Below are 27,135 nucleotides of genomic sequence, written 5' to 3' on the forward strand. Positions count from 1 at the left end.
TATGTGCAAAAATCTTACTATATTATTTGAGTTTCGGGTGCCATTTTAGTACTAGCTCAGCTATGGTGGCACTGCCAATATATTTACATTTTTCTATCCTGGATTCTACTTTTGTACGTGCAATCCATGTATTCTGAGAAGCATGAACAAAGATAATACATTCTGAGGAATGTTTGAATAAATATGAACTGAAAAAGCATGCTTGAATTAAATCAACCTTAATGTACTGTAGGTAGTTGTTCATTCATCTGGAATCTTCTCTGGAGCATAACCTAATGCTCTCAGGGGGAAAATAGCTTAACATTTTTAGAATGTCCTACAGTGTTCTTCCTCTGGTTAATCCTACCTGACCACACATGCTGTCTGAACCATCTTTTATAAACACGGACTGCCCAAAGAACGGACAAAGCAAACTTTTGGATCACTTTAACAACACTTTACTTAACACTTAGAGGTCAGAACATTATTACTTGTTCGAGGCATTTAAAAAGTCAGTTAAGAAAAAAATAGAATTTTCAATGACGCCTCAGGAACAGTGGGTTAACCACCTTGTTCAGGGGCAGATCAACACATTTTTACCTTGTCAGCTCAGGGATTTGATCTTGCAACCTTTTTGATTACAAGTCCAACACTCTCAACACTAAGCTACCTGCCGCCCCATTTAGAGGCCTTTATAATATATAATTATGAGGCTTATAATCTCTACGTAGAGATAATCTGTACTCCCTACCACTGAGGAAGTACAGCTCCCGCTCAGCCCAGTCAAAACTGTTCGCTGCTCTGGCCCCCCAATGGTGGAACAAACTCCCTCACGACGCCGGGACAGCGGAGTCAATCACCACCTTCCGGAGACACCTGAAACCCCACCTCTTTAAGGAATACCTAGGATAGGATAAGTAATCCCTCTCACCCCCCCCCCCTTTAAGATTTAGATGCACTATTGTAAAGTGACTGTTCCACTCGATGTCATAAGGTGAATACACCAATTTGTAAGTCGCTCTGGATAAGAGCGTCTGCTAAATGACTTAAATGTAAATGTCAAATTCTTTCTAATTGTTGGCTTTAACAATTGAAAGTGTTATCAAGCTTTTAAAAACAGGCATCCTAGAAATGCGTAAAATCCCCACTAAAAACGACACTAAAGCGTGAGTAATCACTATGATTCCGCTCAGTTGCCATGGCCGTTGGAGGCCTTTTCATATGGTGAAAGGGTCGACACTGGATGACATTTAGTCTTCTAAAAGGTGTTGCGGTGCTCCCTGAGACGCCTCTATTGTAGTATCTGGCACGACAACCCTCTATTGTAGTAACAATGCTGACAAACCTTTCAGAATACATTTCAGAGCGGTAGGGGTTAAGACCCAGATGCAGACAACGTTGAATTAACAATGGTTTAATAATCCAACAGGGGCAGGCTATAGACCGGTCAAGGCAGGCAGAGGTCAGTAAAACCAGAGGTGGGGCAACGGTACCAGATGGCAGGCGGGGTCAGGGAATGCAGAGGTCAATAATCCAGAGGTGGGGCAAAGGTACAGGTCGGCAGGCGGGCTCAGGGTCAGGACAGGCAAGGGTAAAAACCAGCAGGGCGAGGAAAAAGAGAGACTGGGAAAAGCAGGAGCTGAGAATTAAAATGCTGGTTTACTTGACAAACAAGACAAACTGGCAACAGACCAACAGAGAACACAGGTATAAATACACAGGGCATAATGGGGAAGATGGGCAACACCTGGAGGGGGATGGAGACAAGTGAAACAGATCAGGGTGTGACAGAGTAGAGAGAGGCTATACATGAGATGCCGAAGTGCGACAAACTACTGTACAGTATGTCCGTTTAAACAAAGCAGCAACCCTCTCATTCAATCCATCGGGTTGAAGACAAACCAATCACAACTAAGAGACTACCCTGGAATGATAATGGGATGTTAATGTGTTTTGCCCCACGTACAGTACAAAACCTATTGAATTAGACTTAGCTAGCAGCAGAATGTTGATTGGTCACATTGTGGACATAGATTGGTGTTATGGGAAATGTGCTGGAATGAAAAAGAAAGTGAAAGACATTTGTCTCAAATTATGATAAAGCTGTAAATGTGAATGTTGAAAACAAGTCATGAAGAAACTTGAACCAGGTTGGGATATTTTAAAGTGGATTGTGGTGAACCTTTTGAGCTCCCCTGTCCTGGCACTAAACTTTCATTCACTGTCATCATTCATTTATGGTATTTTTTATTAGGTAAAAAAACAGTACCTGTGGAAAGCTTTTAGACATTTCAGGGGTCTTCCTTCCCCTCTTGATGTGTTATTTGTCTTATTTTTTTACGTAACTAACTTTAAAAAATGTATGAATCCATTAGAACACATTTGCAGTCCATCCATGGTAAATATTGTTGCGTCTGGCTTCCTGACTCACCTAGTCTTTTTTCACAATAAGGTTATGGCTATGTGCAAGCGATTCAATGAGTTTGGTCCACAATAGTCTCTTTCCCCTGTTATATACATTACATATGACTTATTACTCATTCCATTTAAAATAAGTAGCACATTACATCACAATATTATTTTGCATCGAAAGCAACATGTTATATTACTCTGTATTAAAAAGGGGGGGGGGGGGATCTCACTGTTTGTCTGACTGTCGTAGGGAGCAAGGCGAGCCACTCGTGCTCTACCAAAGATAGGTTACTTACTAACTCAGGTTTGATCACTAGTTTCTGGGCTGCTTAATTAGCCATATACACTGACTATACCAAACATTAGGAACGCCATCCCAATATTGAGTTGCACCCCACGCCTTTAACCCTCAGAACAGCCACAATTCGTCAGGGTATTGCAGTTCTTGACACAAAACGGTACGCCTGGCACCCACCACCATACCCCATTCAAAGGCACTTAAATATTTTGACTTGGCCGTTCACCCTCTGAATGGCACACGTATACAATCCAGACCCTTGCCTGTCTCAAGACTCAAGAAAAATCTTTCTTTAACCTGTCTCCTCTACACGAATTGAAGTGGATTTAACCCATAACATTCTAAGCTCAGTCTATGCCGGGGTTGGGTGGGGGTTCTACTAGGTTATATGGAATTGTTTTTAGCCTTTCCAACAAGTAAGTCTGTAAAATTTCTGCCCTGCTAGAGCTGCCCAAGTCAAGTGTAAGTGCTGTTATTGTGAAGTGGAAATGTCTAGGAGCAACAACGGCTCAGCCGTGAAGTGGTAGGTCACACAAGCTCACAGAACGGGACCTCTGAAGTGCATAGCGTGTAAAAATCGTTAGTTCCAAACTGCCTTTGGAAGTAATGTCAGCACAATAAATGTTCGTCGGGAGCTTCATGAAATGGGTTTCTATGGCAGAGCAGCCGCAATCAAACCTACGATCACCATGTGCAATGTCGAGTGTCTGCCTGAGTGGTGTAAAGCGCACCGCCATTGGACTCTGGAGCAATGGAAACGTGTTCTCGAGAGTGATGAGTCACGCTTCACCATCTGGCAGTCCGACGGACGAATCTGGGTTTGGCGGATGCCAGGAGAACGCTAGTTGCCCGAATGCATAGTGCCAACTAAAGTTTGGTGGAGGAGGAATAATGGTCTGGGGCTGTTTTGAATGGTTCAAACTAGGCCCCTTAGTTCCAGTGAAGGTAAATCTTAATGCTACAGAATGCAATGACATTCTAGACGACTCTGTGTTCCAGCTTTGTGGCAACAGTTTGGGGAAGGCCCTTTCCTGTTTCAGCATGGCAATGCCCCCGTGCACAAAGCAAGGTCCATACAGTAATGGTTTGTTGAGATCAGTGTGGAAGAACTTGACTGGCCTGCACAGAGACCTCAACCCCATCGAACACTTTTGTGATGAATTGTAACGCTGACTGCGAGCCAGGCCTAATCGCCCAATATCAGTGACTGACCTCTAATGCTCTTGTGGCTGAATGGAAGCAAGTCCCCGCAGCAATGTTCCAACATCTAGTTGAAAGCCTTCCCAGAATAGTGGAGGCTGTTATAGCAGCAGAGGGAGGACCAACTCCATATTGATGCCCATGATTTTGAAATGAGTTGTTCAACCAGCAGGTGTCCACATATATTTTGCGATGTTGTGTAAATCTAAAAATGTTTTAATTGATGAGCCTTGCTGCTATTAGCCGTTAGAAATGCATTGAATAATAGATTCACCACATGGAACAACAGTCCCCCCCCAAAAAATGAAAATGGAAGTTTGTTCTGAAGTGTCTGTTCTATATATGAGAGATATATAAGAAAGATTTTTACATGTGTTTAACCCATTCCTTCTTTCAACTGGTACCGTGGGACGTGTCTTGTGAGGCCTGTGTGCATTATAGTTTAGTTTTTTAAGCAAAACTATTCGGACGCTACAGACGATTATGTGAGAGGACCGATTTAAATAAATAAATAAAAATAACATTTTTTTTGATCCAGGCTGTCTCATGGTCTGACAATCACCGCTCTAGCTCTGTCACCTTTTCACTGCAGATGCGGAAGTGCGACATCGGCTGATGTGGTGGATTGAGATGCATCCAATGCCAGAAAACGGATATCTCGATCTTAAATTGACCGATTTCTTTGAGATTAGATTCCACGCGGGTATCGACTATTTCTTTACAAGTGACATCAATAAGGGATCATCTTTCACCTGGTCAGTCTGTCATGGAAAGAGCAGGTGTTCTTTATATTTTGTATACTCAGTGTGTATACTGTAAGCTAAACATCTGTACAGATTTCCCATCTTTTCATTCAAAGTCTTCTCTCAAACTCTTAGTTCTGGTTATAGACCGCAGATACACGGACCCATTAAGATGTGTATATACTGTACGTGCCACTAGACGGGAAATTCTCTCTATGGGCTTTGCTGTCAGAAGCGATCAATGGCAAAGATCAGAGGTGCGCCCTCTATATGTTTCCATGGACTGCAGCTACAGTACCATGACATTTCCCCAAACAGCCTTCCTCCACTCGCTCAAAAACTAAATGAGGACGCAAGTCGAGATCGGCTAATGGAAACACGCGCCCGGTAGTGATACGGTTCTGAAAGTAACGCACACGTTGTTTGAGAACGTAATGTTACCCAATTTGAAAAAGTCGCACATTACTTTACTCAACTACTCATAAAAGTGATCAGATTACGTAACGCGTTACCCCAACACTAGAAATGATACAACGGTGAACGATACAGTAGGCTCTACAATGTACATCATATACATCTGTGAAACTTTCCACTAAATTGCTCTTATACTTATGTATTAACACTATACTTATTTCAGAATCAACATTACATTTGCTTAATTGCATAGTAATGGAGTCTAGCGTTTTTGAAATGCATTTAATGTTTGTGTCTTTCACACAGTGTTCATGATTTTTAAATAATGAATATTTGCTTGGAATAGAACACACTCTAACCTGAATGAACAATGTAATTTGAAGGTTGCCTTATGAGTTGACGGGTTACTGTGTCTAATTTATATCAGAAGTTACACTCAGCTGTATGATCTGAAAAAATATATAGATTTTATTCTATTCTACTGTATTTTGGTCTATGCCGCTCTGACATTGCTCATCCAAATATGTATATATTCTTAATTCCATTTCTCTACTTAGAATTGTATTGTTGTGAAATTGTTAGATATTACTTGTTAGATATTTGTGCACTGTTGGAGCTAAAAACACAAGCATTTCGCTACACCCGCAATAACATCTGCTGAACACGTGTATGTGACCAATAAGATTTGATTTGATTAAAGTGTCACAGTATCAAGAGTAAAACGTTCTGTTGCAGTATCTCAAAATAGAAACCTCTTAGGAGAATTTAAAAAATACATATTTAATCCATAATCTAGATAATCTGGCATGTGTATGTCAAAAGAACCACTTCCCTTAACAACATACTGTGCATATACTGCATTCCCTAGAGGCATGTAAATATAACCTATTATCATGCTGGCCACCTCCACCCTCCATCCATCCCTTCCCATGTTAGTCATATCTGAAACGTCCATTAGGATATCATGAAATGTCTGGTGTCTTTAAGTGTTATATAACCATTAGTAGTTTATAAGCTTTTGATAAATTAAAATGCTGTCATCCTGGCTGGTATTGCTTTAGTGACAGCGAGACAGAGAACTCATACACAACTCTGTATTACAGGCAAAGCACTTATATAACTTTAAAATAATACAGTGGGGCAAAAAAAGCATTTAGTCAGCCACCAATTGTGCAAGTTCTCCCACTTAAAAAGATGAGAGAGGCCTGTAATTTTTATCATAGGTACACTTCATATATGACAGACAAAATTAGAAAATCACATTGTAGGATTTATTTATTTATTTGCAAATTATGGTGGAAAGTAAACTTTTGTAAACTTTTGTTCTTGACCAAATACTTATCTCAATACTTTGTTATATACCCTTTGTTGGCAATGACAGAGGTCAAACGTTTTCTGTAAGTCTTCACAAGGTTTTCACACACTGTTGCTGGTATTTCGGCCCATTCCTCCATGCAGATCTCCTCTAGAGCAGTGATGTTTTGGGTCTGTTGCTGGGCAACACAGACTTTCAACTCCCTCCAAAGATTTTCTATGGGATTGAGATCTGGAGACTGGCTAGGCCACTCCAGGACCTTGAAATGCTTCTGTGGTGTGTTTGTGTTTGGGATCATTGTCATGCTGAAAGACCCAGCCACGTTTCATCTTCAATGCCTTTGCTGATGGAAGGAGGTTTTCACTCAAAATCTCGCGATACATGGCCCCATTCATTCTTTCCTTTACACGGATCAGTCGTCCTGGTCCCTTTGCAGAAAAAAAGCCCTAAACATGATGTTTCCACCCCCATGCTTCACAGTAGGTATGGTGTTCTTTGGATGCAACTCAGCATTCTTTGTCCTCCAAACACGACAAGTTGAGTTTTTACCAAAAAGTTATATTTTGGTTTCATCTGACCATATGACATTCTGACAATCTTCTTCTGCATCATCCAAATGCTCTCTAGCAAACTTCAGACGGGCCTAGACATGTACTGGCTGGTTCTGGGATTTTTGCTCACCGTTCTTGTGATCATTTTGACTCCACGGGGTGAGATCTTGCGTGGAGCCCCAGATCGAGGGAGATGATCAGTGGTCTTGTATGTCTTCCATTTCCTAATTATTGCTCCCACAGTTGATTTATTCAAACCAAGCTGCTTACCTATTGCAGATTCAGTCTTCCCAGCCTGGTGCAGGTCTACAATTTTGTTTCTGGTGTCCTTTGACAGCTCTTTGGTCTTGGCCATAGTGGAGTTTGGAGTGTGACTGTTTGAGGTTGTGGACAGGTGTCTTTTATACTGATAACAAGTGGAGGACAGAGGAGCCTCTTAAATAAGAAGTTACAGGTCTGTGAGAGCCAGAAATCGTGCTTGTTTGTAGGTGACCAAATGCTTATTTTCCACCATAATTTGCAAATAAATTCATTTAAAATCCTACAATGTGATTTTCTGGATTTTTTTTCTCATTTTGTCTGTCATAGTTGAAGTGTACCTATGATGATAAATTACAGGCCTCTCTCATCTTTTTAAATGGGAGAACTTGCACAATTGGTGGCTGACTAAATACTTTTTTGCCCCACTGTAAGTGATCAATTTCCAATTAGAGACAACACACAGACAGACCTCTTCTGGTCCCATGGTCCCATGCTATGTAAGGCTCTGCTGCAGCACACACAATGTTTCCATCAGGGACAAAAGTGCTGTTCTTCAGGCATATCTGGCCAGGCCAGGGTATAATTAGGAGCTGAATGCTGCTTTAAGTCAGAATGTGGTTTGCAAAGCATTTCCAAAGGACAACCAGTTTTGTGGTCTGTGGTTTTTATCATCAAATGCAAATTGCACAGTTGAAGAGGAGTGGCACTGACTCATATAGTTTATAATATCCAGGAACTCACGTACGCTAAAACATTCATGCGGTGCAATATGTCAAAAGTAACATATTCATGTTTTTTTCACAGATAGTGGACAGGCCATCAAAAACAAGATTCAGCGGAGCTATAATTTACAAGATCCCTCTTTTTTTTCTCTTTTTTTTAAGTGTGGAGGGAAAGTCAAAAAAGCCCTTGGGATCGCATTTTGAAAATAAGCCAACAACAAGGAAGGAAATGTTAGGCTCTGGTGTAAAGAAGGGCAAATGACCAAAACAAGTACAAAAAACAAACATATACCTGTATTCCCATAATTCAGGCGCTTTACGGGTGCAACAGGGTAAATATTATCTGTATATTATTTATCATCTATGTGACGAAGTGTGATCTGGAGCGGAAAGTCTCACTTTACGTTAAACCAAGAATCCCATCCTCAGTTATTTACTAACCAACAGAAGGAGGATTATTACTAGACTTACTTAAGCATTCAGGAAATTGATCTGAAGCACGTTTTCAATCAAAACGCCTACTGATCAGGAGTTTGGTGTTGACAGGCAAATCACAGAAACTGGAGTTGCATGTCTGAAAGTGGACATAGGACTTTTGTGTCAATAATATACAGTGTTTTCCTTTTTCTCCCTCAGCATTAAAAATGATTTAATGATTTGGTGGCTGGACTTATCCCGACATGACCTAACTTTTTGAAAATCCATCAAGTGCAATTTGCCATGAAATGAAAAGCAACGGTGAGATATAAAAATAGTTCCCTTGTGTATGTTGGGTTGTCGGTTATTCACACCAATAGCTGAGCAGAAAGCACAATGGATACTCGAAATCTTCAGAATGAGAAAGCCGCTATTAACCTTTTATTCTTAACAATTTAAGGTTTAGGGGAGCAGATTTTCCTTCACAAGAAAACGAGCATTGTTCTTACAAGCAATACATGCATTTAACACTAATATATAGTGTTCCTATAGTCAATGTATGTTATATTTCCTTACATTTATATTTCCGACTATAATGGCCTAGCTGTGTGTATTGAATGATACTTTGTCTGTTTTCACATTTGAACACCTCAACCCCACAAATGGCCCAAAATACACATCATAATCTTTTGAAACACAGCTTGTGGAATATTTTTCTGCAGTAGGCTATTGTATCTCACTTTCAACTTTCTTAATCTTAACCATGCCAGGTTAAGGTTAATGTAATAAATGCATGTCCTTCCACATACATGCAGTTGAAGTCGGAAGTTTACATACACTTAGCTTGTTAATTTAAAACTCGTTTTTCAAATAGCCTCCAATACCCTAATCAACAAATTGGATGCAGTCTATCACAGTGCCATCCGTTTTGTCACCAAAGCCCCATATACTACCCACCATTGCGACCTGTACGCTCTCGTTGGCTGGCCCTCACTTCATACTCGTCGCCAAACCCACTGGCTCCATGTCATCTACAAGACCTTGCTAGGTAAAGTCCCCCCCCTTATCTCAGCTCGCTGGTCACCATAGCATCACCCACCTGTAGCACGCACTCCAGCAGGTATATCTCTCTGGTCTCCCCCAAAACCAATTCTTTCTTTGGCCACCTCTCCTTCCAGTTATCTGCTGCCAATGACTGGAACAAACTACAAAAATCTCTGAAACTGGAAACACTTATCTCCCTCACTAGCTTTAAGCACCAGCTGTCAGAGCAGCTCACAGATTACTGCACCTGTACATAGCACACCTATAATTTAGCCCAAACAACTACCTCTTTCCCTACTGTATTTATTTTATTTTTATTTATTTATTTATATATTTTGCTCCTTTGCACCCCATTAATTTTATTTCTACTTTGCACATTCTTCCACTGCAAATTTACCATTCCAGTGTTTTACTTGCTATATTGTATTTACTTTGCCACCATGGCCTTTTTTTGCCTTTACCTCCCTTATCTCACCTCATTTGCTCACATTGTATATAGACTTGTTTCTACTGTATTATTGACTATATGTTTGTTTTACTCCATGTGTAACTCTGTGTTGTTATGTGTCGAACTGCTTTGCTTTAGCTTGGCCAGGTCGCAATTGTAAATGAGAACTTGTTCTCAACTTGTCTACCTGGTTAAATAAAGGCTAAATAAAATAAATAAATAAATAAACCACTCCACAAATGTATTGTTAACAAACTATAGTTTTGGCAAGTCGGTTGGGACGTCTACTTTATGCATGACACAAGTCATTTTACCAACAATTGTTTACAGACAGATTATTTCACTTATAATTCACTGTATCACAATTCCAGTAGGTCAGAAGTTTATATACACTAAGTTGACTGTGCCTTTAAACAGCTTGGAAAATTCCAGAAAATTATGTCATGGCTTCTGATAGGCTAATTGACATCTGAGTCAATTGGAGGTGTACCTGTGGATGTATTTCAAGGCCTACCTTTAAACTCAGTGCCTCTTTGCTTGACATCATGGGAAAATCAAAAGAAATCAGCCAAGACGACAACAAAAAATGTGTAGACCTCCACAAGTCTGGTTCAACCTTGAGAGCAATTTCCAAACACCTGAAGGTACCACGTTGATCTGTACAAACAATAGTACGCAAGTATATGCGACCGCGCAGCTATCATACCACTTAGGAAAGAGACGCGTTCTGTCCTAGAGAATGACCATTGTTATGTTTGGAGGAAAAGCTGGAGGCTTGCAAGCCAAAGAACACTATCCCAACTGTGAAGCATGGGGGTGGCAGCATCATGTTGTGGGGGTGCTTTTCTGCAGGAGGGACTGGTGAACTAAACAAAATAGATGGCGTCATGAGGATGGAAAATTATGTGGATATCTTGAAGCAACATCTCAAGACATCAGTCAGGAAGTTAAAGCTTGGTCGCAAATGGGTCTTCCAAATGGACAATGACACTAAGCATACTTCCAAAGTTGTGGCAAAATTGCTTAAGCACAAGATATTGGAGTGACCATCACAAAGCCCTGACCTCAATCCCATAGAACATTTTTGGGCAGAACTAAAAAAGTTTGTGCGAGCAAGGAGGCCTACAAACCTGACTCAGTTACACTAGCTCTGTCAGGAGGAATGGGCCAAAATCCCCCCAACTTAATGTGGGAAGCTTGTGAAGGCTACCCGAAAAGTTTGACCCAAGTTAAACAATTTAAAGGCAATGCTACCAAATACTAATTGAGTACATTCCCCACTGGGAATGTGATAAACAATAAAAGCTGAAATAAATTGTTCGCTCTACTATTATTCTGACATTTCACATTCTTAAAATAAAGTGGTGATCCTAACTGACTTAAGACAGGGATTTTCTACTAGGATTAAGTGCCGGGAATTGTGAAAAACTGAGTTTAAATCCATTTGACTAAGGTGTATGTAAACTTCAGACTTCAACTGTAAGTCTTCAGAATTTCCTGCTTTTTTTATTTGTGGAAAACATGATTTCAAGTAACGACTTGTCTGTTGTTTTTATGTATATAATTGATACATGTTTATTTAATCATCTTGGAACACACAGGCATTGTTGTTCAGTTTTTGGATGGGAAAACTTCCACTTTCAGCATTTTAGTCATAAATATACAGAGGGAACGATTTCAGAAAATGCTTTCTGCAATTGTAGAAGACTACATGTCTATAATCAAGACTATTGGTAATGTAGTGGGCTCAGCTCATTCTTTTTGCAATCTTGTCATCACTCAGACCCCTTGACTTTTTCGCCACTTTGTTACGTTAGATTTATTCTGAAAAGGATTAAATGAATGACCAAAGCAAAAACAGGAAATATCACATTTACATAAATATTCAGACCCTTTACTCTGTACTTTGTTGAATCACCTTTGGCAGAAATTTCAGCCTGGAGTCTTCTTGGGTATGATGCTACATGCTTGGCACACCTGTATTCTTCCCTGCAGATCCTCTCAAGCTCTGTCAGGTTGCATGGGGAATCTCACTGCACAGTTATTTTTAGGTCTCTGCAGAGATGTTTGATCAGGTTCAAGTCCGGGCTCTGGCTGGGCCACTCAAGGACATTCAGGGACTTGTACCAACGCCACTCCTGCGTTGTCTTGGCTGTGTGCTTAGGGTCATTGTCATGTTGGAAGGTGAACCTTAACCCTGAGCGCTCTGGAGCCAGTTTTCATCAAGGATCTCTCTGTACATTGCTCAGTTCATCTTTCTCTCAAACCTGACTAGTCTCCCAGTCCCTGCAGCTGTAAAACATCCCTGCAGCATGATATTGCCACCACCATGTTTCCCCTTAGGGATGGTGCCAGGTTTCCTTCAGACATGATGCTTGGCATTCTGGCCAATGAGTTCAATCTTGGTTTCATCAGACCAGAGAATCTTGTTTCTCATGGTCTGAGCGTCCTTTAAGGTGCCTTTTGGCAAACTCCAAGCGGGCTGTCATGTGCCTTTTACTGAGGAGTGGCTTCTGTCTGTCCACTCTACCATAAAGGCCTGATTGGTGGAGTGCTGCAGAGATGGTTGTCCTTCTGGAAGGTTCTCTCATCTCCACAGAGGAACTCTGGAGCTCTGTCAGAGTCATCATCGGGTTTTTGGTCACCTCCCTGACCAAGGCCCTTCTCCCCCGATTGCTCAATTTGGAATGGCAGCCAGCTCCAGAAAGAGACTTGGTGGTTCCAAACTTCTTCCATTTAAGAATGATGGAGGCCATTTTGTTCTTGGGGACCTTCAATGCTGCAGACATTTCTTTAGTACCCTTCCCCAAATCTGTGCCTCGACACAATCCTGTCTCGGAGCTCTACAGACAATTACTTCAACCTCATGGCTTGGTTTTTGCTCTGATATGCACTAACTGTGGGACCTTATATAGACAGGTGTGTGCCTTTCCAAATCATGTCCATTCAATTGAATTTACCACAGTTGGACTCCAAGTTGTAGAAACATCTCAACAGGATGCACCTGAGCTCAATTTTGAGTCTCATAGCAAGAGGTCTGAATACTTGTATGTAAATTTGATATTTCAATTTTTTATTTTTAATACATTTGCAAAAAAATTCTAAACTGTTTTTGCTTTGTCATTATTGGGTATTGTGTGTAGATTGAGGGGGGGACTATTTAATACATTTTAGAACAGGGCTGTAGCGTAACAAATTGTTGTAAAAGTAAAGGGGTTTGAATACTTTCCGAATACACTGTATATGTGCATTTGCAACAAAACAAAAAAAAATCTATCTTTTCTGCAGTATTTCAACAGAAACCAAATCAATTCTCTAGTGTTACTCAAACAGAATTGACGACAACTTTGAGTGAGCAGTAAATGGATGCAGTTTTATTTAGTCTATAAACTTAATAAAGCAAGAGTGGATCCAATTGTACTGTACATTCATCAACAGGCAATAGCCATAGTGGTACGACACTGATTGTTTCAATGGTCTTGTCCCTTCAGTCTATATGCAGCAAACTCAATATTGGTCTGCACAGTTCCTTGAAAATAGATTTTATTTAATTCATTTTCTTGAGTCTGTTCATTCAAGTAGTGTTTGTATTTAGAGGACCAATGATGAAAACTAATTTATATGGTGTGTACTTTCCTCATTTTCTTTTTGGCACGCTGTCAAAAAATATTTAACAAAAAGAATACTGTATTTTTTTATATTAAATTCAGATAAATAAGAATGTGCAAAGCTTCTCCCTGTAAGACTTATGTTTGTTTTGGTGGTTTGGAGCCTGGCCAGTGGAGAAGGAACAGTTTTTGAAAACTATCGTAAGGCACAGGCTTATTACCCAAGATACTCCTCTAAAGGATGGCTCTAATCTGAATTGATATGTCATGATAGCTTGACATTATAAAGAGGGATTATTTCTTCTTTACCAAGTCGGCAGCCCTCTTGTAAAATATTGTCTGGAGTCTGCGGGCAATTCCATTATACCTGGGGGGGGCCTCTCATTCTCTTTGACCTATTTCTGTCTTAACACACAGCCCCAAATGTAACCCCGATTACTCTTCCATGCAACAGGGTCACAAAACTAAGCCATACCAGAAAGGTCAAGGTTTACAGTAGAATATAGCTTTATTTATCCATTATATAGAGACAACATTTTAAAGGTGACAAATCCCCGTCAATTCCTGGCTTGAAGGTATTTATCAAACTGTCATTTATAGTTCAGGGGCAGACTTAGATGTAAAAAAAAAATATATATATATATATATATATATATAGATTAAAAAAGCTGTTTTCTTCCAGGAAGCCTTAAAAACACATTGCATGAAACTAAGGTTAAACACTGCCCTCTCTCTTACCTGCAGAATCAAATTGCAAAGTAAAAATGGTCTATACAGTTATGTTTAAGATCTTTGTTCTTCAACTTCCTTGTGCATAGTTTCTTTAAAGACCTCAGATGGCTACTTAATGTCAAACTTAATTATTTTCTGAATATGCCATCTTTAGATTTGGAACGAAGATGATGAAGACACCAGTCTTTTCAAGGGCTGACGTCAGCAAGCTCAGTTTAGTTGTTTTTCTGGCCTGTCACTGGCATTACCCTTGCATAAAGCAACATAAGTCAGCAGTGAATTAGATGTGAAAAAGATCTTCGCTTCATTGGAATAGACCTGTGGAATATTCTATATTGGCATAGCCAGTACAGTAAACAGGTTGTATCTATCCTTGTCGCTGTGTGGTGAAATGTTGTTCCATCTGTGGTTGTTTACCGTCTTAGGCCATAAATGTCTTCTTTCCTCTATAACCCCATTCAGCTCTCAAAATGGACATCCTTATTTCAAGCCTTAAACTAGTGAACATATTGATGGATCAAGCATTAGGGTTTCAAGTGTTGCAGTGCAGAGGGCCTGGTATTTGTCATGTAATATTATATCCCCTGAATCACATGGCTTCAGAGACAAAACTCACATCTTATTTCCCTAATGATTTAAGGTAGATTGAAGTCACAATATGTTGTTTAGATATACAGACAACCGGAGTAGGCATTATAGACTGTACTCTGATACCTATTATTCATTTTTTTTAAACTAAGACTCAAGTTCACTTTCTCCTGGGAGTAGGCCTACATTAAGTCAAATGTCTCCTTTGGGTCAACTTGGTGGCACATTGAAGCATGCCAGCTTTTATGGGGTATATATCCATATCTGAAGGTCCCTACGCTGACATACAGTACCACATGCTGAGATTCTGACACTGGCTGAGGAAAGAGGGTTTTATCACTTTCATCACTTCTTTAGTCACAGTAGTTCGGTTTCCATCCAATTGGCAAAAGATTCTGATGCCACATTATTTGTCGGGATTTATAAAATTGTATGACTCGCATAAAAACATGTTTAGTACTCGCATGCGATTGCATGGCTCGTATGACTAGCATAACGAATGTGGGTGGAAATGTGTTTAGAGAGACATTTTGGTCTAGATTCTAGGGTCAAACTTTTTTTTAACCTTTTGACATTATCACAACACTTTGGCTCAGTTAGACTGTTCTTCCTGCACTTACAGTAAAAATATATACATTGATAAGAAATGTAGTTGTGTGTGTTATGTGCCACTCGTTTAAATTATACGGGATTTTCAACCATACATTTTCAAACAGTTGGAAAGATGCCTGCTGGGAAGCGGGCATATGAAATGTAATGTCACGAATGCCAAAGATGACACTTATCAAAATCAATAGAACAATATGTGTTGCCGATGCGTTCCGATCCCAGCACTCAGCGTTCTGCTTAAGCCACCTATTAAATCTAATTATTCATCACACACACATTTTACAGCAGGTGTAAAAGGTGCCGTGAAATGCTTATGCGCTAGCTCCCTCAACCATGCACAGTTTTTCTGTGAGTAAAGTCATACCGTATAAAACATTTTTTTTTTTTTTTACGACAGGTGTGATGGAAACAGGAAGGTTTGGTACAATTGTATAATTGCCGATGGTGGGATCTTTTTGTGTCTAAAATGAATTCTGTGAGAAATGGCGGCGGAAACGCATTTATGCGCAAATAGAGATATAATCACCATCATATCAAAGTAAACTTGGAGTAACACGATATGGTGTGTGGGCCTCCCAGTACGACTCTGGAAACTATGCAGTTTATTAGGCTACAGACGATATAAGTTATGATGAACTTCACAGGGTGGTGAGAGGGCACTGTGATCTTGATGCCCCTTTCTAAAAAGATATCGACATGATGATCGATGCTTGACAGCCATTTGACAAATACAAATGTTCTCGCTATTATCCATCATAATCTCATCATGGATACTATACCCGCACAGTCTACCAGCACTGTACCTGCGAGCTGTTAGCTAGAGAGCACGTGTCAAGACCAGAGTAGGCACATTCACTGAACACAACCGTTTGTGTGACAATACTATCCGTGGAGTTGAAAATGCGATGGAAACATATTGAACTTGATTTTTGTTCCGTACATGAAAACTTGAGTGAAAAATAACATTTTTCAATTACATTTCATCACACACTGATTGTTATTAGCAAAAATTCCATTTGGTGGAAACACACCACTGGTGGGAAAACATGCATATTTTCTTTATCCGGATTCGAGAGTATTTGCATGAAAATCTGTCGCAAATTGGATGGAAACCTAGCTATTGATAAGAATAAAATAATCAAGTAAAAAATAAGTAATAGAGGTAGTATGATGTAATAATGGACTGCATTTACAAAATAATTATCTAATTTGACTGTATGTATATAGTGGGTAGTGAATTGTAGAATAAATAGTATACAGTATTATTGAAATGTGTTTGTGTGTAAGGGTTGGCTGTATGGGTAGTCAGTGTAGTAATCTTTAAAGTGCAGACATTTCATTGAATGGGAAACCCCACCTGGGATATTATGGCTCTGTCTCCAGCACGGTTTGAAAGTTGAGCAAATGTTGTGAGGTGTAAGAGTCATATCTGATTAGTGCTTAAATGGTATACCAGCCACAGAGTGACTAAAATCACACGAGTACCAGCTGGGACTATAAACAAAGAGCGAAACTGATACTGTTTAGACAAGAAACAGAAACCGCAAGGTCTTTGATAACCCCTTGCCTTCATGGGCAGTTAAGACGGGAATAAAACATATGTAACTGACTATACGTTTACCTAAACCACCGTGACTCACAGTTGGCCAAATGTCTCTTATTTGGTTCATCTTAATTGTACTGTGAAAAATGCTTTTTTTGTGCTTTAGGAAACTGTTAGACTGGGACAATGAGAGGGATGGAGTTTTGATAATCGGGTTGCATTGCATCTATGTACACATTACACATGCTTACAAGTCTACCCCCTACTGTTGTTGGCTAGGCTTGTTGTTTGTTTACAGTATGAGTGTGTGTGTGTGTGTGTGTGTGTGTGTGTGTGTGTGTGTGTGTGTGTGTGTGTGTGTGTGTGTGTGTGTGTGTGTGTGTGTGTGTGTGTGTGTGTGTGTGTGTGTGTGTGTGTGTGTGTGTGTGTGTGTGTGTGTGTGTGTGTGTGTGTGTGTGTGTGTGTGTGTGTGTGTGTGTGTGAGTGAGTGAGTGTACACAACCTCCCGCTCTGCTATCTGATGTTTGTTACAAACTGTTTGGGTCAACCTCACATAAAATAATGCTGTCAACCTAGCATAACATGCTTATTGATATGGGAAATTAAATGTGGTTTCACAACAAAGCATTCCTGCTCTGCTATCTGATGTTTATTAAACTTTTCCATTGTGTTTATGGAAGAACGGTTGCTCCTCAATGTACTAACTCAGTGTCATTGTTCTTTTTTTATGCAGGTAGAGGCAGATGATGTGCTCACCAAAGAGGAACAGATCGGCCTGTTGTTCAAAGCCAAACGGAAGTGTGAGGTAGCCATCAGGAACAAACACAAGCCTGGTGGTGAGTTTTAAATGTACTTTTTCTCAGATAAAAGTTCTTTAAACCTGATGTGTCAGCCTAACCCTTTTTTTTATTGACATGAAAATGGTCCTGTCATGTTGATATTGGATAAATGACATACGGTACGTGATAATTAATTATCTTGTGGAGAAAATGGTCTCCTTTGTCACTATTTGAATCATATTAGTCAAATTAATGTGAATGCTGATGGCATTGATCCAATCCCAGATTGTAGCTTTAATATGGAGCATTCATTCAGGACAATTACGTATGGTATCATGGCTGGACTATAGTTTGAAATTAAGAGTGGAACATTTTATTCTATTTCTTCCTGTATGGTTAGGGTGGTCGGGGGATTTTTGAGAGAAGCTGATCCGGTCTGTATTTGTTTACTTGTGGTTGTGCGAATGACCGTCACTTTCAGGCAGACCCCAGATTTTCCGTGTCTGTGGTCAGTATATTTTTTTTCAGTTTGATTATTCTAAAGAGGTTTTTGATTCCATATCCAGACAGTCATATTATTTTCTCTTTAACCCTGGTTCATTGTGGTCTTGTGTTCTTTCTGTGTTGGAAACAGACACATTCTTTCTCGTAAATGATACAATACAAATACAAATTTGTATTGTACTGTAGAACTAAGAAATACAAATGGTTGATGGATTCCCAGTAGTTATATTATCTCTCACAATATTCCCCAAATCTGCACAGATTCTGCAAATGTTCACAGCTTTCAGGCTTAACTTGAAATAGAACTTAAAAGAACATCTTTTTTTTAAAGATCATCAATCATCATCAATCATCAAAAGACGTGTCGGTACGATATGGTTTCAGTGTTTAAAAGGGAAAGGGTAAAGCATGCCTGTGGTTCCTCAAAGTGTATTGATCAGAATGATCCCAGACACTAACACTAAGCAGAGCACTTGGAGCCACATTAGAGCTGTCTAAGATGAGCCTCCTTACCACCTCTGACCACCATCAGCCCTAATGCAGCTTGACATGTCTTGCGTGTCACTGTCGTATGAGGCGTTATTATTTTTTCCAGGTTGCTGGGGGGTACAATTCCAGGGTAGATTTAATCCTTCAACAGCTTCCTCCTTCGTCATTTGGGAGAGTATTTGACATTTTAAATGGAGTATGTGTTAAGTCGACCTAATATTTTATTACCATAGAGAATGCACATCTTACCTCCAGTTTTGGTCGGTTTCTTTTTAAATTAGTCCATTTGTGAAATGGACAGAAATGCAAATCACAAATTGAAATAATTGTCTTTAAAAACCTTAAAAAGGGATCAGACCCTTTTTTTCCCTTTCAATTTTCGCCTAAAATGATATACCCAAATCTAACTGCCTGTAGCTCAGGACCTGAAGTAAGGATATGCACATTCTTGATACCATTTGAAAGGAAAGACATTGAAGTTTGCGGAAATGTTAAATTAATGTATGAGAATATAACACATTAGATCTGGTAAAAGATAATAGAAAGAAAAAAACCTTTACCCACCCATCCTGTAGAGGTGATAATACATACACACAACAAGTAATTCACATGGGGGAGAGGCGTTGTGCCGTGAGGTGTTTCTTTATTTGGTTTTTGAAACCAGGTTTGCTGTTCACTTGCGCTATATAAGATGAAAGGCAGTTGCATGCACTCATGGCTCTATATAGTACTGTATGTTTCCTTGAATCTGTTCTGGATCTGGGGACTGTAAAAAGAACCCTGGTGGCACACCTGGTTGGGTAAGTGTGTAAGTGCTGTGTGTAAGTTGGCTATGCAAACAATTTGGAACACATTAATGTTTCTGATATGCTGAGCACACCACTCGTGTTGCAAAATAAATGTACACATACATGTTATTCAATCATTGCACCCACATTGCTCGCGCGCATCAACAAGCGTCTGTGTAGCCAGGTGCTAAAATATAACTTGTTTCTAATCTCAGAAAAAAAGAAACCTCTCACTGTCAACTGTGTTTATTTTCAGTAAACTTAACATGTGTAAATATTTGTATGAACATAACAAGATTCAACAACTGAGACATAAACTGAACAAGTTCCACAGACATGTGACTAACAGAAATTGAATAATGTGTCCCTGATCAAAGGGGGGGGGTCAAAATCAAAAGTAACAGTCAGTATCTGGTGTGGCCACCCGCTGCATTAAGTACTGCAGTGCATCCCCTTCTCATGGACTGCACCAGATTTGCCAGTTCTTGCTGTGAGATGTTACCCCACTCTTCCACCAAGGCACCTGCAAGTTCCTGGACATTTTGGGGGGGAATGTCCCTAGCCCTCACCCTCCGATCCAACAGGTCCCAGACATGCTCAATGGGATTGAGATCTGGTCTCTTCGCTGACCATAGCAGAACACTGACATTCCTGTCTTGCAGGAAGGAACAGAATGAGCAGTATGGCTGGTGGCATTGTCATGCTGAAGGGTCATGTCAGGATGAGCCTGCAGGAAGGGTACAACATGAGGGAGGAGGATGTCTTCCCTGTAACGCACAGCGTTGAGATTGCTTGCAATGACAACAAGCTTAGTCCAATGATGCTGTGACACACCGCCCCAGACCATGACGGACCGTCCACCATCAAATCGATCCCGCTCCAGAGTACAGGCCTCGGTGTAACGACGATAAACATGAATCCGACCATCACTCCTGGTGAGACAAAACCGCGACTCGTCAGTGAAGAGCACTTTTTGCCAGTCCTGTCTGGTCCTGCGACGGTGGGTTTGTGCCCATAGACGACGTTGTTGCCGGTGATGTCTAGTGATGCCCTGCCTTACAACAGGCCTACAAGCCCTCAGTCCAGCCTTTCTCAGCCTATTGCGGACAGTCTGAGCACTGATGGAGGGATTGTGCGTTTTTGGTGTAACTCGGGCAGTTGTTGTTGCCATCCTGTACCTGTCCTGTAGGTTTGATGTACCGATCCTGTGCAGGTGTTGTTACACGTGGTCTGCCACTGCGAGGACAATTAGCTGTCCATCCTGTCTCCCTGTAGCTCAGTCAGGCTTCTCACAGTACGGACATTGCAATTCGTTGCCCTGGCCACAACTGCAGACCTCGTGCCTCCTTGCAGAATGCTTAAGGCACGTTCACGCAGATGAGCAGGGCATCTTTCTTTTGGTGTTTTTCTGAGTCAGTAAAGGCTTAGTGTCCTAAGTTATCATAACTGTGACCTTAATTGCCTACAATTTGTAAGCTATTAGTGTATCAATGACTGTTCCAAAGGTGCATTTTCATTAATTGTTTATGGTTCATTGAACAAGCATGGGAGACAGTGTTTCAACCCTTTACAATGAAGATCTGTGAAGTTATTTGGATTTTTACGAATTATCTTTGATAGACAGGGTCTTTTTTTGCTGAGTTTATTTGTAACGCTTGATGCGCTGCAAGAACTGCCTCTCCCATCTCCTCATTGGTTTTTAGTAGCATATACACACGTGGGTGATTTGACTGATAAACTGATGTCCACAATCCAGTCCAGTTGGTGGTGGTAATGTACCATATAAAATCCAAAGAAGAAGAAGTAGCCTGAAGGAAGAGATTACTAGAAACAAACTCGGTTGACCCTTTTATCTGTGTATTAATTGTCGGAGTAGAGGACCCAAGGTTTATATCCCAGGACAAATTAGCTAGCAACAGCAAGCTAGCTAGCTAAATTGCCATAAATGTTTAATGCTTTTCGACCTGTCCCCAAATGAATACATTTGGTTCATAGTTCTTTTTGATATTTCAACCTGCGTGTCCTGATCACATCTGGTGTGTTTGGATACAAACACGCAAGCAGTCTGGTCAGCATGTTCTAAAAACAAGAAGTGACGTAGTCAGTCTTTCCTCAACTCTTAGCCAAGAGAGACTGGCATGCATATTATTAATATTACCCCTCTGATTACAATGCAGAGCAAGACTTGCCGCTATGTTCTGGGCCAGCTACAGCTTAACTAGGTCTTTTTTGCAGAACTTGACCATATGACTGGACAATAAAATAAGATAAAACTAGAGCCTGCAGGATTTGCTTTGTGGGGTGTCAAAAGAGCAGAGCATCTCTTTATTACGGATAGACCTCTGCCCATCTTTACAACCATTGAATCTATATGTTTTGACCATGACAGTTTACGATCTTAGGTAAAACCAAGTAATTTAGTCTCCTCAACGTTTTCAACAGCCATACCATTCATTACCAGATTCAGCTAAGGTCTAGAATTTAGGGCATGAGTTTTACCAAATACAATGCTCTTAGTTGTAGAGATGTTCAGGACCAGTTTATTACTGGCCACCCATTCCAAAACAGACTGCAACTATTTAAGGGCTTCAGTGAATTCATTAGCTGTGGTTGCTGATGTGTATGTGGTTGAATCATCAGCATACACGGACACACATGCTTTGTTTAATGCCAGTGGCGGGTCATTGGTAAAAATAGAAAACAGAGGGCCTAAAGAGCTGCCATGCGGTACAACGCAGTTTACATTTTTGACATTGAGAAGCGTCCATTAAAAAACAACCTCTGACTTCTATTAGATAGCTCTGAATCAATGATATGGCAGAGGTTGAAAAGCCATAATACATACGTTTTCTTAACAGGTTATGGTCAATAATATCAAAGGCTGCACTGAAATCAAACAGTACAGCTCCCACAATCTTCTTTTTATGAATGAATTTTAACCAATCATCAATCGTTTGTGTCAGTGCAGTACATGTTGAGTGCCCTTCTATATAAGCGTGCTGAAATTGTTAATTTGTTACAGAGAAATAGTATTGTATTTCGTCAAACATAATTGTTTCCAACAGTTTGCTAAGAGCTGGCAGCAAGCTGATAGGTCTACTGTTAGAACCAGTAAAGGTTGCTTTATCACTCTTAGGCAGTGGAATGACTTTGGCTTCCCTCCAGGCCTGAGGACAAAGGCATTCCTCTAGGCTCAGACTAAATATATGACAGATAGGAGTGGTTATAAAGTCAGCTACCTTCCTCAGTAGCTATCCATCTAAGTTGTCATTGCCAGGAGGTTTGCCATTATTGATCGATAACAATAATTTTCCCACCTCTCCCACACTAAATTACAATGCATTTTTTTAATTGTTAGTTTTTTATGCATGAATTAGGATGGCTCACTGTTCATTATTGGCATTTCCTGCCTAGGTTTTCCCATTTTGCCAATGAAGTAATCGGCCATAGATACCCATTTCATGAAGCTCCCGACAAACAGTTCTTATGCTGACGTTGCTTCCAGAGGCAGTTAGGAACCCGTTCTGTGAGCTTGTGTGGCATTCAAGGCTGAGCCGTTTTTGGTCTCAGATGTTTTCACTTCACAATAACATCACTTACAGTTGACCGGGGCAGCTCTAGCAGGGCAGACCTTTGACGAACTTGTTGGAAAGGTGGCATCCTATGACGATGCCACTTCAAAAGTCATTAAGCTCTTCAGTAAGGCCATTCTTCTGTCAATGTTTGTCTATGGAGATTGCATGGCTGTGCTTGATTTTATACGGGTGTGGCTGAAATAACCAGAATCCATTCATTTGAAGCGGTGTCCACATACTTTTGTATATACTGTATAGTGTGTCATTGATCTTGGCTTCATAATAGTTTTTCTTCTTTTTGTTGAGTCTAGTCACATCATTTCTTAATTTGCAGTCAGTCAGCCAGTCAGATGTCCAGCCAGACTTATTAGAACCTCCTTTTGCCCAATCTCTTTCAACCATAAAGTTGAGTCTTACATTCTAATTAATAACCTCTTAAATGTATTGGCAAAATGTAGATTTCTAAATATACATACATATACATACCCTAAAGTAGGTGCTATTCCTGTGTAATTACATGATTCTGACATGGTATATTTGGAAAGAAGACATCTGGGAGATGAAAGAAGACATCTGGGAGATTATGAGGAAATTAGCAGAAGATAGTTTGGAGTTACGTAGGCCAGAATACACAAGATCAAGCACACTCTGTTCTTTTATTTGAATTACTGATGACTAGAGCAGGAAACACATCAGATGGCTTCCACAACATTGTGAGCAATATCAGAAAAAATGGGATTAATAGACCTAACAACTAGAAATGGACAAATGTTGTAGTAAGTGGTGTCAGGTGTGGTCACGGAACGCTTCCAAGTGTCCCTAAACCTCTCCAAAGTGGCATATGTCTGTAAATTATATAAGTCCAGTGCTTTTATATATTTGAAATCCCTAAATGCAATTTGTTCAGTAAAAAACACAATTTGTATCACATCAACCTCACTCAAACATTGTGGTGGTGTTATGGAGTATCCAGGCTACATTCAAGTGTCCTTTCAACCTCTCTCAAACATTGTGGCGTGTCGGGGGACGTACAGGGGATGTGGATATCTACATCGCGGAAGCAGGCAACATGTTTTTATGCGCAAAGATATAGTCACTTGGTAGTCATTCGACATTGCCATTAAGTCATACGTCATCAGATAACAGGCTAGATTTGTTCCTACCAACCTAAGGATTCATTTGATAAAAAAACCCCATGAAGCTATAACTCAAACACAGACCAAATTGAAGCTTACCTTGTAAGATGTTTGTTGTTTGGTGAAAACGTTGTGTAATATGAATATTTTGACTCTCGGGGCTGGTGATCAATAACTGTAGGTCACAGGCAGACAAATAAGATATCCTCATGATCTGTGGAGTCCCAGCTTTCAGTGTGTGTTAACTAAAAGCAGGCACCAGAGAGAGCATGGTTGCATCATTAGCTGGTATGGCAACTGCTCGGCCTCCGATCGCAAGGCATTAGAGGGTAGTGCGAACGGCCCAGTACATCACTGGGGCGAAGCTTCTTGCCATCCAGCATCTCTATACCAGGCGGTGTCAGAGGAATACCCTAAAAATTGTTTAAAACTCCAGCCACCCTAGTCATAGACTGTCCTCTCTGCTACCGCACGGCAAGCGGTACCGGAGCACCAAGTCTAGGTCCAAGAGGCTTGTAAAACAGCTTCTATCGCCCCAAGCCATTAGACTCCTTAACAGCTAGTCAAATACTTACCCAGACTATTTGCATAGCCTTTACACCACTGCTACTCTCTGTTGTCATCTATGCATAGTCACTTTAATTCTACCTACATATACAGTTGAAGTCGGAAGTTTACATACACCTTAGCCAAATACATTTAAACTCAGTTTTTCACAATTCCTGACATTTAATCTTAGTACAAATTCCCTGTCTTAGGTCAGTTAGGATCACCACTTTATTTTAAGAATGTGAAATGTCCGAATAATAGTAGAGAGAATGATTTCAGCTTTTATTTCTTTCATCACATTCCCAGTGGGTCAGAAGTTTACATACACTCAATTAGTATTTGGTAGCATTGCCTTTAAATTGTTTAAAACTTGGGTCAAACTTTTCGGGTAGCCTTCCACACACTTCCCATAATAAGTTGGATGAATTTTGGCCCATTCTTCCTGACAGAGCTGGTGTAACTGAGTCAGGTTTGTAGGCCTCTTTGCTCGCACACTCTTTTTCACTTCTGCCCACAAATGTTCTATAGGATTGAGGTCAGCGCTTTTTGATGGCCACTCCAATACCTTGACTTTGTTGTACTTAAGCCATTTTTCCACAACTTTGGAAGTATGCTTGGGGTCATTGTCCATCTGGAAGACCCATTTGCAACCAAGCTTTAACTTCCTGACTCATGTCATGAGATGTTGCTTCAATATATTCACAATTTTCCTACCTCATGATGCTATCTATTTTGTGAAGTGCACCAGCCCTCCTGCAGCAAAGCACCCCCACAATATGATTCTGCCACCCTCGTGCTTCACGGTTGGGATAGTGTTCTTCAGCTTGCAAGCCTCCCCCTTTTTCCTCCAAACATAACGATGGTCATTATGGCCAAACAGTTCTATTTTTGTTTCATCCGACCAGGTTGTGGCTAATTTCTTTAGAATTTCCCATGATGTCAAGCAAAGAGGGACTGAGCTTGAAGGTAGGCCTTGAAATACATCCACAGGTACACCTCCAATTGACTCAAATGATGTCAATTAGCCTATCAGAAGCCATGACATAATTTTCTGGAATTTTCCAAGCTGTTTAAAGGCACAGTCAACTTAGTGTATGTACACTTGTGACCCACTGGAATTGTAATACAGTGAATTGTAAGTGAAATAATGTCTGTAAGAAATGACTTGTCACACACAAAGTAGATGTCCTACCTCAACCGGTGTCCCCGCACATTGACTCTATTTGTACCCCCCTGTATATAGTCGCTATTATTATTTTACTGCTGCTCTTTAATAATTACTTGTTACTTTTCTCTTCTCTGTATTTTTTATAACTGCATTGTTGGTTAGGAACTCATAAGTAAGCATTTCACTGCACATGGAAAAATCACATTTTATTAGTCACGTGTTTATTTAATTTATGCTTCACAATGCTAACCGGAAGGTAGGTAGCAGCCATCTTGAAATGAGGTCATCGGCTCGGCCTGCCCTTATAAATTAGTGTACCCATATATGGTAGTAATGCTTCTTATTTATCACATCAGCCCAAATATTTTAACATCAAACAATCATTTTTCAATCAATGAATCAATGAAATTACATTGAACCACGGTGTGTGCATCAGACATGACTACTTAACCCGTATACCTGGTGACGCTGTCAGAGAGTAGTAGAATCGACTTAGCCTGGTGGCTGTATCCTGACCCCTTTTTGAAAGGTTGCACACTATCAAGGTGAGACCCAAATGCAAACACAGGAGGCAGATGGTTGGAGTCCTACAAATGTTTATTAAACCAAAGGGGTAGGCAAGAGAATGGTCGTGGACAGGCAAAAAGGTCAAAACCAGATCAGAGTCCAGGAGGTACAGGCTCATCTGGTCAAGGCAGGCAGACTGGTCAGGCAGGCGGGTACAAAGGCCAGAAACAGGCAAGGGTAAAAAATAAAAGAAATACATTTTTAAAAAGCAAGAGAACGGGTAAACTGCTGGTTGACTTGGAAACATACAAGACAAACTGGCACAGAGAGACAGGAAACACAGTGATAAATACACTGGGGAAAATAAGCGTCACCTGGAGGTGGTGGAGACGACCACAAGGACAGGTGAAACAGATCAGGGCGTGACACACACGTCTTCACAATCATAGCTCGGCTAAAGCTGAAATGTGGGTATGAATATTGCCTACCTCTCAAAGAGAGAGGAAAGGCTAGGGTGTACTTTCTGCCTGAAAAAGCCTTATTTGGTGTGCTTGATTAATTCAGTATTCTTTTTACTTTATAATTTTGAGCATTTTCATTTCAACCTAATGTGCACATTGTTTATTAGGTGGCAAATACTTTGACATCGTTATGTTCTGTACAGTATAGCCTATGCTGTAGTTAGTCTCATAATGACCCTGTAGAATTTTGTACCGTTGTACGCTGAGAGTCAGGAAGTTCATGGAGTGAATACAT

At 40.3% G+C, this 27,135-nt stretch overlaps 1 protein-coding gene across 1 annotated transcript in view; it reads left to right on the forward strand.

The window, feature by feature from the left end:
- pth1r (parathyroid hormone 1 receptor) overlaps positions 1-27,135 on the forward strand; it is an 84,982-nt gene that overhangs the window by 25,798 nt on the left and 32,049 nt on the right. Inside the window, exon 2 of the mRNA XM_046357995.1 lies at positions 17,618-17,720. Within this exon, the coding sequence (XP_046213951.1) occupies positions 17,618-17,720 (103 nt within the window). The remainder of the gene's footprint in view (positions 1-17,617; positions 17,721-27,135) is intronic.

This window comes from Oncorhynchus gorbuscha, linkage group LG08 (genome assembly GCF_021184085.1).
Source record: "Oncorhynchus gorbuscha isolate QuinsamMale2020 ecotype Even-year linkage group LG08, OgorEven_v1.0, whole genome shotgun sequence".
NCBI lineage: Eukaryota > Metazoa > Chordata > Actinopteri > Salmoniformes > Salmonidae > Oncorhynchus > Oncorhynchus gorbuscha.